Source organism: Orbicella faveolata, unplaced genomic scaffold, assembly GCF_042242905.1.
Source record: "Orbicella faveolata isolate gen_17 unplaced genomic scaffold, um_ofav_v1 contig_13, whole genome shotgun sequence".
NCBI lineage: Eukaryota > Metazoa > Cnidaria > Anthozoa > Scleractinia > Merulinidae > Orbicella > Orbicella faveolata.
Genome location: NW_028301540.1, coordinates 11,832,501 through 11,850,415, shown reverse-complemented (window position 1 = coordinate 11,850,415; position 17,915 = coordinate 11,832,501). Strand labels below are relative to the sequence as shown.

The following is a 17,915-nucleotide window of genomic DNA, read 5'->3' as shown; positions in this document are numbered from 1 at the left end:
CTTTGTTTGTAGACGGTAGAGGCAAAGCTACGAGACTTCAAAATATACTGGAACAGTAAAATACCGAGCACACCTTTATTTCACTTTATAAGGCAAGTCGATACTTCGTTTTGTTGTACGGAATCTAAAAAATTCCAATTGAGTTCAATGAGCTCTATACATAAACAATCTGAAACAACTCCCAGTCGAGCTTGCTTCAAGTTGAATAGATTTTTGCGGACTAAACAAAGACTTCTAGGGCACGGTTCTCGAAGCAAAAAACTGTAAAACATTCAGGGAGCTTAATATTTGATATTTTGCCCCGAAAAAATAACTTTTTTGCTAATACCGAAATACTCGAGATTCAAGGGAAACAAACCCAGCGAGAGGATGACACTAGTAAGTTTGATGCAAATTAAACTGAAAATTTCTCAAGACAAGCCTGTTAATTATTGAAATCACACCAGTTCGGTTGCTGTTGTGGCCCTTACGTCTAGATTCCCCTAGATCCGTGGAACGGTCCTCTCGATAATGGATGTTAGACAAAATTTTCACATTCATTTCTTGGCTTAAAAATTGTCGAAGTTCATGATAACTGGAGTTATGCTTGACTTTTTTACTTTCCATCACAAACGAGAAAACTTCGATATTGCCGGAGTGAGGAAGATATGAAGAAAAATACAGAAACAACTGGACTCAAATGGAAAATTTCTCAATTAAAGAATATTGGAAAAAGTTTTATAACCAAACTGAGTTAAATTTTGGGTTTGTGCAAAACTTTATCCTGAATAATTCATTCGATTCGTATGTCTTTTAATAATTGATCATATGTTATGAATAATATGCAAATTTAGGATTGTTTAAAATTTTTACTCGAAACAACGTTCAATCTGACAAATAAATGCATTAAGTATTCAGAACTCATGAATGTGTTTTGACGCTTTACTTTGTCATCACATCCAATGAGAAAACATGTTTCTGTAAGTTGTTTAGTAAACGCTTGTCCTGCACATTAAATTTAAGTCACTCGTTTTCCGCGTTTGTTACAGAGCGTACCATGGCAGAGGGAGAAAATACAGCAAAGGGATGCAAAAGCCCTGCAAAACAGGCGAGCGAGCTGATATTTGGTGAAAGCAATCTCGAGTATCAGGTAGAACAATTCATCAAGTCAGGTGGCCAGTCTGTTAAAATACTTCTGAGCGGTAAAACAGGAGTTGGCAAATCTCACTTGACAAACGCTCTTATTGGAGAAGAACTGGCAGAAGAAGGAGAGGACGTTGATCCAGAAACCGACGAAGTGAGTTAATTTATAAAAGTTCCCAGCGGATCTCTTCCTGTAAAGGTCGAATGATCACTGAGTCGCAATGAAGACCTTAATGACAAACGACAAGAATTAAATCCAAATTGAAAAAAATGTGTTGAGTAAAGATTTAAGTAGCATGACTGAGAATTCCTTGCAAAGAAACAAACATTCTTGTAGAAACTTCTTTTACCCAAATTCTTTCACAACGAATTTGGATCATTTAACATCATTGTGACACTTTGGGATCACGTTTGCTTCGAAAGTGACAATGTATACCCCGAATTCCTGTGATATCCATCTATTATGTTGATGTTGAGATTCATTGAAATCAGGACTACAAAAGTAGCATTTAATAAATAACTGAGGACAACAGACTATATTTCTTTTGTTGACAGTGCTTATGTTCACTTTTCAGGTGACAGGTTATCAATTTCCAAAGAACAACGTGAATATCACAGTGTTTGACACACCAGGCTTGGCAGATGCGACAGGCAAAGACGAGGAATATATCCAGAAAATCCAGGCTAAGGGCATTAAATTCGACCTGTTTCTCTTCTGCACCGAGATGAACGCCATAAGATTCCGTAACGACGACTTGGAAACGATGAAGAAACTGACCATGACTTTGGGCCGACAGCTTTGGGACCATGCAGTAGTGGTGTTAACGTTTGCCAATGAAGTTCACCCATCAGCAAGGCAGAAGGCCAATAACGTCCCTGATAAAGAGGTTTTCAGCAACCGCTTTTTAGGTTTTAAGAAAAAGATAAAGGAAGTCCTGACGCAACTTGATGTCCCCGAGGAGGCAGCTATAAATATGCCATTCGTGCCAGCTGGTGACTTGCACGAGCCAAGACTGCCAGACAGAGAAAACTGGTTGACGGCCTTTTGGGTTGCGGTATTCAAACGCATCAACAGGAAGGCAAAGGCTCCTTTCTTACTGGCAAATGTTGATCGCATTGCATTCTCATCTCTTTTGCTTGGCGATGAAAGTGAAGAAAATAACGAGGATGTTCAAGGTTCCCAAGTTCAAGGTGTGTCTCGCGAGGAACTACAGGCCATGAGAGAATTGAAGCGAAAGATGCAAGATGCTTCCTTTGAAGAGAACTTAGATGGTTGTCTCCAGAAACCTAGGATGTATGATGAATGTGGCAACAAGTGCTCCACACCGGGAGATCCAGCTGCCAAAAGGTATGTTCCGCCCATCGAAATGAATGAGGCATCTTCTCGTGATGTGGTAAAAGAGATGGTTGGGGAAGATACCGGAAGTTTCATGAGCAATTTGATCAGCCCGGCTTTTGACTACGTTTATCAAACGTTTTTTGGCTCGATCGTCAGATATCTGAGGAAGAGAAACACATGAAGCAAATGACACAAGGACAAAAATTAAAGAACACAATGAGCACGAACTCTCGAAGGATTACTTAAATGTAAAGTAGCACCAAATAGTTTCTTCCCCTTCTAATTTTGCTAGGCCTGCGAAACATTTTATTTATAACTGAGAGAAAAACATAACTTCATTTTCTTTGCTATTATTCTATCACCTTTATCACTGTTAACGAGGGAGATTTTGTCTCTTACTGTGTACTGGAATGAGCAAATCCACATACAATTCAAAAACCTTGTGTGACTTTAGAAAGTGATGCGAATTTGATGCTGGAGATTTCAGAGTCTTGTGTCACTGGTTTTAAACCCCCTAAAAACATTACAGTCACTTTTTCACCAGTCCTGCTAAGTGAAAAACTGCAAGCTGCAACACAGCTCAGTTACGCTGCTGTGGTATTGCACTTGTGTCAATAAAAACGGCAAGCCATAGCTAGCTTTTAACAGTCTAACCGAGGCACTTGCCTCGGTAAAAAGTTTGAATTTTTTTTATATAATCCCCGTAACTAGACTATGCATTTTAAAATAATAAATCAATATTAAAGTCATAAAAGAAGCGTTTTTTGCTGGAGATATTACCACGGAAAGAATTTCAGCCTGGCTATGGCCGTGAAACGTGTTCGAATTTACTTTGGGAAATAACATATAGTTCCTTTTTTAACTTTCTTTTTTCTGTTTTTGTCTCGACATTACATATCAAAGATTGCGTTACTAGGACCCATTCGTTCATTCATTCAGTGAACTTTACCCCTCACATATAATACCATCATACACTGCAATCTGCGCATGCCTGGTTTACATGCTTTGTACGCTCTACTGACCCAAATTCCATAACAACAAGACACGTTACACACTCTGTGTTTGATGTCTGATTGAGCTCGACTGCAAACTTTGTTCCAGTTCAAGCAGGTCTCAGGGTAGGTGAAATTCATGTTTTGTCCCGTGATTAATATTCTCCATATGCGGGGCGAAAGTTTGATATGGCCTTCCACGACGATCTGAAAGGACTTCCGGCCGTGTTTGCTACATGTCCAAATTATGAGGCGGAACGAGCTTCGTTACTGAGTAAATTGTGCATATATTTGTACTTTGTAAACTCGCAAAGACTACTAAATGTCGATGAATCGTTGCTTGTTTACACTGCAGCCCTTACAAAATACCCTGCGTCCGTGTGCCAATCTATGCCAAGCGGTTGTCATCACCAAGTTGTTTGAATGCCGTGTAAAACCGACAGTAGCCAGCGAAGTATTCAAGCATCCACTATTGGGCAGAGCGATCAGTAGTTGTTCTTGTCTAATACACGGCACTGTTTTCAAGATGTCTTTTAACTTAAGCAAAACACTTTAAATACAACCAAATTAACCCCAACGGAGTAAAACGTTTAGTTAAGCTGCAGTGTAAACTAGGCTTTTCCGAGAATCGTCTCAGTGTTTATTTCTTGCTAACAGAGGTATCCAGACCACCAAACTGGATTGTATACTAGTTATAATTATCAGTGAAATCGTCAACGAATACAAAGGGATAGAAGGAGCGTTGTTATAACTTGGCAATTCAAACGTAATGGAGGACCATCGCCATGCCAAGCTTGCGCGATATTTGGGCGAGTAAGAACAAACAGAATTTGTGGGATGTTTACGCTACGAACGAGTTTTAAATTTCACTCGTTCGATTCCTGTTACATAATCTTTTATACGTGTAAGTTTATGTATTAATTGAGGAAACATACAACTTGGGCCAACATGGCCTATGGTGCATGACGAATTTCTCTCGTTTATGAATGAAAAAGCAGTACCTTTTAGTTCAAATTTGAAAATATATAACCGTAAAGAATACTGGAGAACCTAAAACGAAGACGAACAGAGCAAGCTCTGGAAGATAATTTAAGTTACTTACATGTTATTGCCTTGGCATTTACTGCATTTTTGACAATACTTAACACAGGCATATACTCACCCAAAAATCGCCAAAACTTGCACACATTTTCACTTTTATCTGGTGAGTGAGTTGCAAACATACTAGCTTTAATATTAACAGTTTTTCTCCCAAAAGCCTTTTAGATACAGGACAATAATTCAAGTTTATTTTGAATTCCCATCAAAACACAAAAATAATCTGTGCTTGGCACATCAGATAACTGAAACTGCCAAAAGAATACAAACAATTTTGAATATTTTGTTATAAATGGCGACCTCTGTGGTCATAGAAACCATAATTTGAGAGTTGGTCATGCGGGAAGCACACGATTGAAGACCATCACAAGTACGAACTACATGCCACCTTTCAAATCAAACGTTCCATCATTGCTGAATATAATGTGATTTCGTGAGACCCTGCTGAACAAGAAATCCAAAGTCAATTCCAAATTTGGTGAGAATTCAGTGAAAAATCCTGTAAACTGATCCACATCTTTGTAGAATTCAAAAAAGAGTTCGAAGGCCACTCGCCTTCCTCGCCACCGTTTTGGATACGTTTCTGCTCCACGAATCGTGCGCGTGCCGAACAAACAACTAGCACGCTGATTGGCTACAAACATCACAGATTGCTGCGTCACGATCTACATGTACATTACATCAGGAGGAAACCTAACCTTTTAAATGGTTTTTTAAGTGTATTAAACTCAAGTCATAGTCAATACAAGTAGGAAAAGGCTCCCAAACCCAATTTGGGTAATTGACGAGAGGCCCTGCTGCGAGGATCGTAACTAATGTTAAACCAAACACCTTTAAAAGGGCATTTTAATTTCAATAACTAAGGTTTTCGATAGACAATTTTCATTCTCAATTTTAATTTCAAGCATTTTATTGAACCTTTTGTGTTTAGAGTGTGAATTTTAGTGAGCAAATAAGGAAAAGCACTTTACTAAGAGGAAAGAGAAATGTACCAAGTCTCAAAAAATGAAAATTTAATTAATACTGGGCAGTTCGAGCTCAGGTTTGGGGTCGTTTTATAGGCGTAATGGAAGCTTAAGCTAAATATGCAACAACAGGTTTCGGTTCCAAAATAAAAATATGAAAAATTAGCTGTAGCTGTTCATGTTATTCAAAATTCCCAGAACTTCAAGTTGTCATTTCAAGTTATTGTTTTACAGAGGACGACTAAGAATTATAAGATTTATAACGCACGTGCACAACCAGTGTTCTGCTCGTTAATACTTTTTGTTCGTTAATCCTTTTGACTACGTTACCGCTGCCGTCGTAGTTTGCTTAAACCCCCTAATGCACATCAAGGTAACGTATTGTCTTGGAGATGTCTTGGATAACCAAGACTTCCTACATGAAATAAATCTTCAACCAACCAAGCATTACATGGCTTCCAACTTGAGACCAGATCTACTTACTGTTTGTATCTATTCAAGCTCCATATACCAGTTATTCAAGATCAGACGATTCAGTTTTACACTTCTTTTGAAAGTGAAACTTTGCCTTGCTCATCTCGTAAGGGTGTGCATGTACAATCAGCCGGTCTTTCTCTGATTCTGGTTACAGATTGTACCATCTAACAATGGCACAGAAAGGAGCCCCAGAGGTTGGATGCGAAACTCCTGCAACAGAGGCCAGCCAGGTGATATTTGGTGCAGAGAATCTTGAGTATCAGATGGGACAATTCATCAGGACAGGTGGCCATTCTGTTAAAATACTTCTGAGCGGTAAAACAGGAGTTGGCAAATCTCACTTGACAAACGCTCTTATTGGAGAAGAACTGGCAGAAGAAGGAGAGGACGTTGATCCACAAACCGACAAAGTAAGATCAAGAGAATACCTCCAGTAGGCAAATTGTTAAGAAAGTATATTGCCATCGTGAGTTTCCTCATTTTGGGGAGGGGTGATTGAAGGTGGGGGTGGTGGGTGATCTAAAGGCTTCCGTTTGGGCGTTTTAGTCTTATAAAATAACGGTACTAACTAATATAATTCGTCGTAACATTATGTGAGGAAGACTGACAATTCGTCATTACTTCATTTGGCTTGGGTATTTTTTCCCTGAAACGGACGCTAAGCTTCTATTTACAAAATTGATTTTAAGTTAGGAAGGCGGTCATCTTGGTAGGAAAAACTAATACATTACTGTTAGTTGGAGGCAGACTACTTCTTGGACAGTACCACCCTTTCAATATAATGACTCTGTCGATATAGAACATGTCTTGTACGAAATCACAACCCATCATATACGCTTTTAGGATAAATCTATCAGCGTTCTCTCCCGAATGCCGTTCTCTCATTGATGGATAGCGAGTAGCCTAGTAGTGTGCGGTTGTTAACCAAAATGGCCGCCGCTTCTTTGCGTTTTATAAATGCCTGTGAAGAGAATTTAGATAAAGTTTTGATGATTAGTAGATTTATCCAAAACAATAAGATTATTCGCTCTCGATTTTTATGCGTCATAATTGACTAGGGCTGCGCCCTCGTCACTTATCCAGCTCAAAACAGCTTGCAGAAGTTCAAAATAACGAGATTTTCTATCTAACAAATCTGCAATGCATCTTAGGATTATTTCCTTTCTTTTTTTATCAGGTAACAGCTTATGATTTTTTAAAAAACAACGTGAATGTTACAGTGTTCGACACTCCAGGATTAGCAGATGCGACAGGAAACGACGAAGAATACCTAAAGAAAATGAAGGAAGACGTAAGTGATTTGGACCTGTTTCTCTTTTGTACCGAGATGAACACAAAACGATTCCGTACCGACGACTTTGAAACGATGAAAAAGCTAACAACGACGTTCGGTCCAGAGCTTTGGGACCATGCAGTGGTGGTGTTGACGTTTGCCAATGAAGTGCCTTTGTCACCAAGCAGCAAGACCAAAAACATGTCCGAGAAAGACATTTTCGTTAATCGTTTTTCAGGTTTCAAGAGAAAGATAAAGGATGTCCTGATCCAACTTGACGTACCCGAAGCGGCAGCTATTAATGTGCCATTTGTGCCGGCTGGTGACTCAGATGAGCCAAGACTACCAGACAGAGAAAATTGGTTGACAGCATTTTGGGTTGCTGCTTTCAAACGTATTAACAGGAATGCAAAGGCTGCCTTTCTTTTGGCAAATGCTGATCGCATTACATTTTCGTCTCTCTCACCTTCCGATGAGAAGAACGCAGAAAACGAAGAAAACGACGATGATCTTGAATCTCCATCTGCGGGGCTCTCCAGCGAGGAAGTGAAAGCCATCAAGGAAATGAAGAAAAAATTAAAAGAAGTGTCCTTCGAAAAGACCCTGAACTGTTGTTTACTGAAACCAAGAGCATATGATGAACTCGGGGAGAAGTCGGTCACATCGCAGAATCAAGTTGCCAAAGGGTCTGGTACTTCGATCAATATGGACGAGACTTACTCCCTTGACCTCAAAGAAGAAATGGTAGGGAATGTTGGGGAGAAGACAGTCACATCGCAGAAGCAAGTTGCCAAACTGTCTAGCCCTTGCATCAATGTGGACGAGACTTCCTCCTTTGACCTCAAAGAAGAGATGGTAGGGGATGTTGGGGAGAAGTCGGTCACGTCGCAGAAGCAAGTTGCCAAACTGTCTGGCCCTTTCATCAATGTGGACGAGACTTCCTCTCACGACATCATAAAAGAGATGATAGGCGAGGTGACCGGACAGTTCGTCGGCGACCTGACCAATAAGAAATTTGGTCGCTATTATCAAACGTTCTTTAAATGGTTGATGAGGCGTTTTAAGATGTTATTTCCGGCGGTACGCGCAATAAAGGACAAGCCAGAAAACGAGAAGAATGAAGATACTGGCGAGAAGGAAGAGAGTGAAACAGAAGACGAGTAACAATCGAAGGAGTAAAACTGTAAGAACGATTTCCTTTGTTTTCGCTGAGCTAAAAGGGATCAGTGTTAAACTTTAAGTATGGAAACGGTTTTTTCAAGTAGCTTCTTCCAGTTTCATTAGCTGTTTTAAAATGTTTTATAGAACATTAGTTCGAAAAATGTAACATATATATCGAAAAAGGAAACTTGTAACACTTGCGCGAATCCTTTTTTCTTGTCTTATGTGGAAGGTAATACGTATTTGAATGACTAAACAAACAAGTTCGTTATCAGTGCGTAATTTAGACCCTCCAGAGTGGCTCATCATATTAAGTTGGAGCTAGTATATTCCTGATTCTACGAACATTTCTTTAGATAAACCTGGTTTAGTCCGTATATTTATCACTACCGAAGGAAAATAAAAACATTTACAGATTCGTGTAGTTGGCGTTTTATGGCAGCTATCGAGGAACATGGCATGCGCATCAGTTTTGAGAAATACACGAGTTCGAATCAGCCTGCAGTAGAGCCATTGAACGCTTAGATTTTTTATCTATCAGTAACAGTTTTCTTGGGTTTGTACGTACAAATAACTTCTAATTTTTTTTATTGGAGCTAAACTGAATCCTACTTTGCAACGTTTGTAACTTAGTAACTTTCTCTCTATTTGCCATTTCTCTAGGTTGGACGTGGCCATTTTAATTTTTCATTCAACCGTCCGATTACTGCCAAGCCCCGCCAGTAGAAACAACCTGACAACAATGTGTGTAAATAGAATTCCGGGTCGTTCTTTTCCTTATTAGACTTATTACAGCTTGTGATTTTATAAAGCGTAACGAGGACATTGCAAAATATAATATAGTGTTGGGAACTCCATGATTGTCAGATAGATCCGGCAATGATGAAGAATGTCTAAGGAAAATCAAGCGGGAAAAGGGGAACGATTTCGAGTCCTTTCTCTTCTTTACGCAACCGAGAGAGATGTTTTTAACAACCAAATGCTACTGCTGAGCAGCAAATGTAGCAAGCCCTGATGCAATTGGAGTGCCTAAATGGGCAGCTGTGAATGTTCCATTAATTTTTGTGCCAGCTGGGGGCTCGAGCGAGCCGGTGAGGAATGGCAGTCAAAGACCACTGGTTATATGTTTAGGATGAACAAAATGAAAGAAATTGTTCTCCCCGGTTGATGTGTGACACTTAAATGGATATAGACATTCAAAAGAAAATAAAAGTTGAAAACTGATTAAATGCTGATTCAACTTGAAATTTCGTCTTGTATATATGCAAGTCACTGATATATTTTGTATATCAAAATCGGGACTCATATGATGTCTGCTCGGGATTTCGCCTCGGGGTTAAACCTTTCGCGGAAAATAACGTCAGACGTCAAGTCTTGGATTAAGCTGTCACATGATTAATAGTAGATGTATTTTTAGATATTGACGCTATCTCGTGCAATAAGCTTTGACCGCTCTAAATATCCTCCAGGTAAGCTGCGGGTGTTTTTTTCACTAATTTTATGTTAGTTTTATAAATTTAATCTGTATTTACACTGTCGTGACCAAAATAAGGGACCTGAAATGTTAACCGGTTCTGCGGGTGATCATTGACGCGATTTCTGAGAAGGACTCTTGTTGGTGAATCACGTTTCGACACCCTAAGCACTAGAGTTAATTGAAAATCTATTTGGCAGTCCATGAAGTAAGGCCCTGGCTCTTGACTGAACGTTGCTCATTACCAAACAAGCGCACGAGACATGTCTGAGGACTGTTTCGGGAAAAAAATACATGTTTAAAATGTACCTTTTTTCGCATCTAACGTACAAGGAAGCTGCTATAAGGAAGACATTAGAAACCATAGAACAATAATTTCAATTTTCAGCGCACTGTTGGGATTTTTCCCTGAATCCTCATCATTTTGAGGTCTTTATAACACACCGGTCACGTTGCAAAATTAGAGATGTTTCTCGTCGTTTACAATCGATTTATGCACTTCAATCATGCAATTCTTCTCATCTATTCAAATAATTGCTACGACTGATGTTTTCCGTTCGCGTGTATAATATCCCGAAACCGAAACAGGCGCTCAACTGACCGGAAAACAAACTGTATGCCAGATCAAATCACTGACACATAAAGTCTCCTTGGATACAAGGCCACCTAGCCAATCATGGCAGAAATCAAGCTTTAAAATAGAGTGTTGTGGGGAGATTATTCCACAAAAGCAGACTATTTGTAGGCGAACTAAAGCCTATAAAATGTGTTAAGGAAAGAACCAAACTCAAGGGTTGCTGATTAGATTATAGCAACCTACACTATTTCTTTTTTTAAAACAGGAATCCATTTTATAGGAATATCGAGGCTGAAATTTGCAAAATTTTAAGAATATCTTAAGAATAACCCGACGCTGAGATTTTGAAAAATATAATTTTGTGTGGAAAATTTGTAAATACTATATATCTATATGTTTTTAAATAAAGCATATAAAATTACTCCTTTTTCTAAACGGTCAAAAAGAAACTAGACAAAAAGCAACAAAAACAGCACTTGATAATAGCATTTCTACAAGAATTTATGTGCGTCATATCAGGCTTAAATGCCTGCAGGCTGGCTCCAAAATTGTTTTCCTTTGGGCGCTTCCGCTCAAAGGGATTAATTGGCAACCGCACATGACTCACCCCCTATTCACTGGCGTTACTTTATATTTTGAGCGTATGAAGTATTGTATTTCAGTTTCTATCACTCTACACCATCCAGACGCCAAATACATTCAAAAACAGAAATGTCATACGCTATAATCTAAAGATATTTACAAGATTATTTTCAGCCTAAGATCGGCAGAAAATAGGAGCATTGAAAAATCGAATATTCTTATTAAAAAAAGAGAGTGTAGTTCAAATTTCTCCCACAAGTCAGGCTTTCCGCTCTATTGTCACTTCCTGGAACAGAAATTATTACATTTATTCTTGCTCGGAATAAACAAAAAATCGCAACGGCTGTAATTGAATCCCCATTTGGCTAATTTTTTCGGCGCAGAAATCGGTTCATCTTGCCCACAGCCCACGTAGCCAACGTTGCAGGAGTAAAACGAGGGAGGGGTCGGGGAAAGCGAGAGCGGGTATATCCTAGACGGTTCACAGTCCTCGTATCTTTATTTCTTGAATTTTTATTCAGTCCTTGAATGCACGGGTAGTATGACGAGAGAGCTAAACGCCAGCGCAAAACGGGAGACTTAACGGGGTAGGGGTAGGGACTCGCTTGCTTCCCCGCCCCCGCCCCCGCCCCCGCCCCCTAGTGCAGGGGATATCTAGGGATATCCTTTCCCTACTTCCTCGCGTTTTTTGCCTCCCTACCTCTTCCCCCTTTACGCTCACGGAGCTAGTCATATAACCAATACAAATAAAGCCCTTCAACTCTGGATAAAGTTGAAGCTTGATTAACATTAACTCTGCGTGTCGACTTCAAATAACTAATGTACACTAAAACGCTAAACAGTTTCTTTCAACGATATTTTTAAGACGGTGAGAAATATATTGTTCCACGCTCTACTGGTTCTGTGAGAAAAAGAAAAAGTACGGAGGACTTATATCCGGAGGGAAGCTTACAACTGCAATAGCTTTTTTTCTTTTAACCGTACGTAGATTAGTCTGTGTCACAGCCGCCGTAGATAGGATGGTGGTGGTGGTGGGGGAGGGGGGTAAGGGTGGTATAAATGGAATGTAACGGTAGCATTTTTACCCTATTGAGCCTGGCGGTGGGGGAAGAGGTTTAAAGTGCTCGAGGTGATTTTAAAATTTTCTTACTAAGCAACAGTCAAGCTATGTTCATTAAACTTTGTGACTTTTCCAACAAATCGTCGGGGAACAGTTTGGTGTCAATTGTCTAATCACGTGATTTACGTATCTATGGCAACCATCTTTTCAATACGGGTTTTAGCTAAATTTGTATTTTTAAGCGTTTATCCCTTTTTTCTTGGAAATTTGAAATTTATGACAATATTTTTACAGACTCCTTATATTTCTTGTATCCATATATTTATTCTGATCTTTTGAATCAATTTTGGAATTGATCTGACTTGAAACCCAAAATAGCGTCGGGCTCCAAGATCGCGGACACGCGTTATGTGTTTGTGAAGGTGGCGTCATGATTGACACATGATTATTACTGAAGTAAAGACGTTTGGATGCTTTAAACACCACACAAGTTTGATTAATATTGAGTGTAGCAAAAGCAACAACTGTTTTACCGACTGTTCAAGTAATACTTTTGGAGATACATGGAGGTAGGGCACAAAGACCCCTCTCACTTGCAGGTAGACGAGCGGGGAAAAAAAACCTCAGGCTAAATAGGGTTAAGAGTGGTTATAGTAGTTGCTTAGTGTTTTGTACATGGTATGGCGTGGCATGATGTAGTTTGTTTAGCATTGAGTTTGTTCTGGCAAAACTTCAGTACTTTTGCCTCTCTAGACAGAAATGCATGGTTAGCAATGAACTGTTAGGGAAACGTGACAAGTCCGGAAAGGATTGATTTAAAAGGGAATTTTCTCCCGGTTGCTTTTAATATGGAGACTTCAAATCAAAGTCTACATTGAGGAGTCTTCCGGCTTGTTAGATATGCGACGCTTGTACGCGAAAAAAACATGATTACTTCTGCTAGATTAGAACCCATCTTACAATCGCCACGCCGGCTGAAGCGTTAGAAAAACTTAACCATCGATCGGGTTTCTCAATCGATCAATAATACAGATTTTAGTCCGTTGAGGCCAGAGTAATGGGTCCCACTGTTCCTGTCTTCTCGATTGTTTAGATATAGTACGTTTGTACGCGAACTAGAACGATGACTTCTATTGGATGGTCAATGCAGTTTTTGCAAGTGGCATTAGACTATGGAACAATCAAGACAGTACTACGAGGGGCCTCATTCCCCTTTGCAAATTTTGAAATCTAATATACAAGAAATACAAAGATCGGAATTCTAGAATTGACAACTTTATTATTAGTAGAACTTTTTAATGAATTTTCAATTGTATTTTTTCTTTGTATTTTTCTATTTGAATTTGTAATTGTAGTTGTTTGGTAGATTTTAAGGAACATAATGAGAACTACTGGTTTTACCGGTAATTGTGCTATCCATAAAGTCATTATTGTTATTATTATTATTGTTATTATTATTACCCGTCTTACCAACAACAGGCGTCGGAAAAACTTAACCACTTATTTCATTCTGAAAAATCCTTTAATATGACCAATCCATTAATAAAACAGATTTTGGTTACCTAGTTGAGGCCAGTGCGGGGTCCTTCTGTTTCTGATCGAATATGCTTCAATTTTTAATCTGTAACATCAGGTTTTGAGATGGCGGAAGGAGGGACTTCTGATGATACTTTTGGAACCCTTTCAAGTCAGGCCAGGTGGTTGATAAATGGCTTACCCAACTTCGAGTATCAGCTGCGAGAATACTGCCTGTCTGGCCGTAGGGAAATGGCCATTCTTCTGTGTGGAAAGACAGGAGCGGGAAAATCTCATTTGACAAATGCCCTAATTGGTAAAGATCTTGCCAAGGAAGGTAAAGGCCTGGACCCAGAAACCGATCAGGTAAGTTAGTGATTTTGCCAACACCTAATTTCTTCGTTTATTAAAACAGTAAATCGACTGGTGAGGGTAAAAAAAGAAAATTATCGTATTTTCTGGATTAATCAAAACTATAACAAAATTCTCGAACGTGATTGGCTATCAGCAGCCCGATTTGAGTATTAATTGGACAGTGTACGCGTCATGCTTGTAATTGGACAGTACGCGTCATTTTGCGCGCGCTGTTGCGGTGCACTTTGTTGAGTGAACTGCCGTGTTTTTTAGCATTCATAACGACGTTTAATCGTTCAGCGATCAATCGGTGGTTTATTCGTTTCTCGAATTTTGTCATAGTTTTGATTAATTGGTAACAGGACATCGTGTCGTCCAATTCAGTCTGTAATCATACTCGTGATTAACAAATCGGACTCCCGCTTCGCGGTCGTCCGATTTTGTTAATCACTCGTATGATTACAGACCGAATTGGACTCCACTCAGTCCTATTACCATTGTTAATCATAACAATTACAATTTCCTCAAATGTGATTGGTGCACAAATTTCTGTATTTTGCTCTTATTAAATCTGTAAAGTTGTAATCGGACAGTGCAATCGGACAGTTGGTTGTAATCGAACAGTTGCATGAGCCAATCATTTCATGTCCTCTCCATTAAATTCACCTATCACAACACTGATTACAATCACTATAGTAACCAATTTAAGAGACCGACTTTGAAAAATTGTGGAGGTTTAGTCTCCGGTGACCGTTTTGAAAGAAGCTTACCGTCCACTTTACAAGTTATCCTCCATATTTTTAATTATGATATTTAAAAATGATTATTAAAAGCCCATATTTCACATGAAACTTTTACTTTTGCGGGAGATTGTAAAGGTTATGATTAATTGGTAACGGGACATCTTGTCGTCCAATTCAGTCAGTAATCATACTTGTGATTAACAAATCGGACTTCCGCTTCGTGGTCGTTCGATTTTGTCGTCCGAAAGTAACGGTCCCCCCAAAAGCAACGGCTCCCCGAAAGTAACGTTAATTTTTTACCTTCCTATTGAACTCCGAAAGTAACGGTTCCCCCGAAAGTAGCGGCCCTTTAGAAGTCACTAAAAGAGAAAGTCTCTCTTCTCAAGCGCGGGCCATGCGGATGGAGCAGCCTAAATGCAGGATTGAACATTGACTTGAGGAGTTATCTGTGATTTTATTTCGAACCTGACTGAATTTTTCTCGAAACTATGATTTATAAGCTGTGTTTGTCTAGCAGCAGTCAAAGAATATAGAATATAATATAGAATATAACGTTTTTTAACCATCCGAAAGTAACGGCTACCCGCGCCGAAAGTAGCGACCCCTTTTGCCTGCTAAATGCGAAAGTAACGGGGGCCGTTACTTTCGGAATTCTACGGTGCTCACAGACCGAATTGGGCTCTACTCAGTCCTATTACCATTAGGTGTCACTAAATTGTCATACAAAGAAATGGCGGAAAGCATCATGTGGGGGAGTTGCAAAAATTGCAAAAATCCGAGGAGTGGTGTAGACTTGAATGGGGATTGAATGCTCGTCTTTTGACAAGGATTTCTTCAAATTGATAGCATTTACATAATGCTTGAAAACCTTTGTTTTTCTACCATAGTAACGAAAGCAATGATGTGTAAAAGTACTATATATCGGGTAAAATATGAAGAGAGGGCTTCCTGCATGGCATCAGGAATATTACATTCAATCCATGGTGTAGTAATCACCTCTAAAAGTCACAAGGATGGTTCTCAACAATACCCAAGGATTTAAATTTGGATCGGTTTTATTTTAAAGTCAACGTCTACCTTGTCCCCGTATCGCTTTCTAAGACCTGGTAAGCATTACGTAAGCCAGGAATTTGACATACGAGTTCCTTGAAACGAGAGTATCAAGACTCGTTTGAATCAATCTTTGTGCAGCCTCTTGCAGCAGCGTTCAACCTGTCCAAATAGTGCGGACAAAGCAGCTCCAACATTTTCTCCAATAAGGATGGCTATAGATATTGGGACTTTTAAAGTCAGGAAACTGGGCCGTGCGAAAGGTACTTATTGTTTATCAGCAATTGAATTGGGAAACTAAGTAAAAATAGTGCTTGCGTTACCCCGGGTACTAGAGGGTTTTTTTCGACACTGGAAACCGCGCAAGAAAAACCTCTGGCACCCAGGGTATGGTTGCGTATTCTCAATCGTCTTTCTGATAAGGACTATATTCAGTGAATAGTGGCCCGCATTTATAGTAGGTGGCTAGACGCTTTTGTAAAATTGATAGTATATGATTTGACTCAAATGCACAATTATGTGAGACCAGAAATCTACTTTCTTTTTAAAGGTGACCCCTTTCAAGTTCTTAATTAACAACGTAGAGATAACGGTGTTCGACACACCAGGATTAGCAGATGGAACTGGCAACGAGACAGACTATCTGGAAAAAATCAAGCAAAACGTAATTACTTTCGATGTGTTCATTTACTGCACAGAAATGAACACGCGACGTTTTCGCAACGACGACATCAAAACAGTCCAGGGGCTGACAGAGGCTTTCGGTTCGCAGCTGTGGGAACACGCAGTTGTGGTATTAACGTTTGCCAACGAAGTTCAACCACTACCCAGCCACGAGGATGCGAATCCACAAGAGTTCTTTGACGAACGTGTACGACTTTTCAAAAAAAAGATTCAAGATGTCGTGTTGAGAGTCGGAGTGCCAGGAGAAGCGGTCATTAATGTGCCATTTGTAGCTGCTGGAGACATAAGCGAGCCGCGATTGCCAGGTATCGACAACTGGTTGACAGCTTTTTGGATTGCAACGTTCAAGCGCTTAAACCGAAGTGCGCGACCCACATTTCTTCTTGCAAGCATTGCTCGGTTTAATTGCGCTTCACCCTCCGAGCAAGAGACACCAAGAAGAGGTCGTCCCTTTAGAAGAAGCTTACCACCAGGGCAGTTACTGGGGGAAAATCAACTGCAAAAGCAAAGGCAACGACGAAGCTTTCACGGTTTCGAGTCCGCCCATCATGATCAATGCAGTGACGTCAACGCCGACAATGATGATGTCCCCCGTTCGTTTACTAGAAGCCATTCTATGGTGGAGGAAAGAACACCTCCAAAGCCCAAGCCCATCAGTCCAAAGAATGGGAAAAGTGCAACAAACGATGCCCCCGTCATCGCTGTAGACGAGGTATTTGCTGAAGAGATAATGACGGAAATCGGTAAAGAAGCTGGCAAGATAGTGTGTGACCTGATTCATCCTGGAGCTGGTCGCATATTTTCACTTGTATTCAGCTGGGCTATAATCTTACTCAAACGAATGCTACAGAACAATGTGCTGAGGGAAAATGAAAGTGGCTCTGTGGAGGATGGGCAAGAACAAGAGCAGGAAGATGACACCCTTAATGCTGAGAGAGAACGTTAAACAAAAAGTAAAGTTTCATAACTAAACAAAAATTAGAAGCTTATGAATTTGACTTTCAGAGTACAAACGGTAAGACATCAAATTTAAAAGGGAAAGATAATACGGAGTAAACGTTCTTTTTCAAATTTCATGAATCTTGCAGAGGGTGCAAATCCTTCCGCTGAAGAACATTGTTTCATTTTACAATCATGATTAGACACTCTAAAAGAACGCTTTGTGCTTAGTTTATCTCGTTTTATATTGTAAAGCATGGTATATTGGCTCAGATTTATATTAAATAGTTTGGCTGAATCTTCCTACTAACAAAAGCCTTCTGTTTTGTAATAAAGTTAAGCTCCTTCATTTTAGAGTGCGACTTCACCATATACTTACCCTTGGTTATTCTTTTAGCGTATTTCACTCTGATTGGTTCCCAACACTTGATAAGGTGTTTTAAGATCTGTGATGTGCGAGACTCGAAAACGAAATCCTGGCTTTCTTCTAATTTAATTCTGTGAAACGTG

At 39.6% G+C, this 17,915-nt stretch overlaps 3 protein-coding genes across 4 annotated transcripts; all 3 read left to right on the top strand.

The window, feature by feature from the left end:
- Positions 1 to 3,218, top strand: LOC149115021 (uncharacterized). Its single transcript, XM_089285801.1, has 3 exons — positions 1 to 92; positions 1,029 to 1,276; positions 1,698 to 3,218. Exons 2-3 carry the CDS (start codon positions 1,037 to 1,039, stop codon positions 2,640 to 2,642), a joined length of 1,185 nt encoding a protein of 394 aa, XP_089141927.1. The 5' UTR covers positions 1 to 92; positions 1,029 to 1,036; the 3' UTR covers positions 2,643 to 3,218.
- Positions 3,219 to 3,438: 220 nt separating this feature from the next.
- Positions 3,439 to 9,674, top strand: LOC110062688 (uncharacterized). 2 transcript variants are annotated; one of them, XM_020769633.2, is made up of 4 exons: positions 3,439 to 3,579; positions 6,148 to 6,403; positions 7,171 to 8,449; positions 9,091 to 9,674. In XM_020769633.2, exons 2-3 carry the CDS (start codon positions 6,164 to 6,166, stop codon positions 8,428 to 8,430), a joined length of 1,500 nt encoding a protein of 499 aa, XP_020625292.2. In that variant the 5' UTR covers positions 3,439 to 3,579; positions 6,148 to 6,163; the 3' UTR covers positions 8,431 to 8,449; positions 9,091 to 9,674. The 2 variants fall into 2 exon arrangements, with proteins under 2 accessions (XP_020625292.2, XP_020625291.2); XM_020769632.2 differs by having other exon boundaries at positions 3,440 to 3,579; positions 7,171 to 9,674.
- A 148-nt stretch (positions 9,675 to 9,822) lies between these two features.
- LOC110062643 (uncharacterized) lies at positions 9,823 to 17,754 on the top strand. The gene is made up of 3 exons (XM_089285796.1): positions 9,823 to 9,896; positions 13,754 to 14,001; positions 16,333 to 17,754. The coding sequence occupies exons 2-3, from the start codon at positions 13,762 to 13,764 to the stop codon at positions 17,410 to 17,412; spliced, it is 1,320 nt and encodes a 439-aa protein (XP_089141922.1). The 5' UTR covers positions 9,823 to 9,896; positions 13,754 to 13,761; the 3' UTR covers positions 17,413 to 17,754.
- The last annotated feature ends 161 nt before the right edge of the window (positions 17,755 to 17,915 follow it).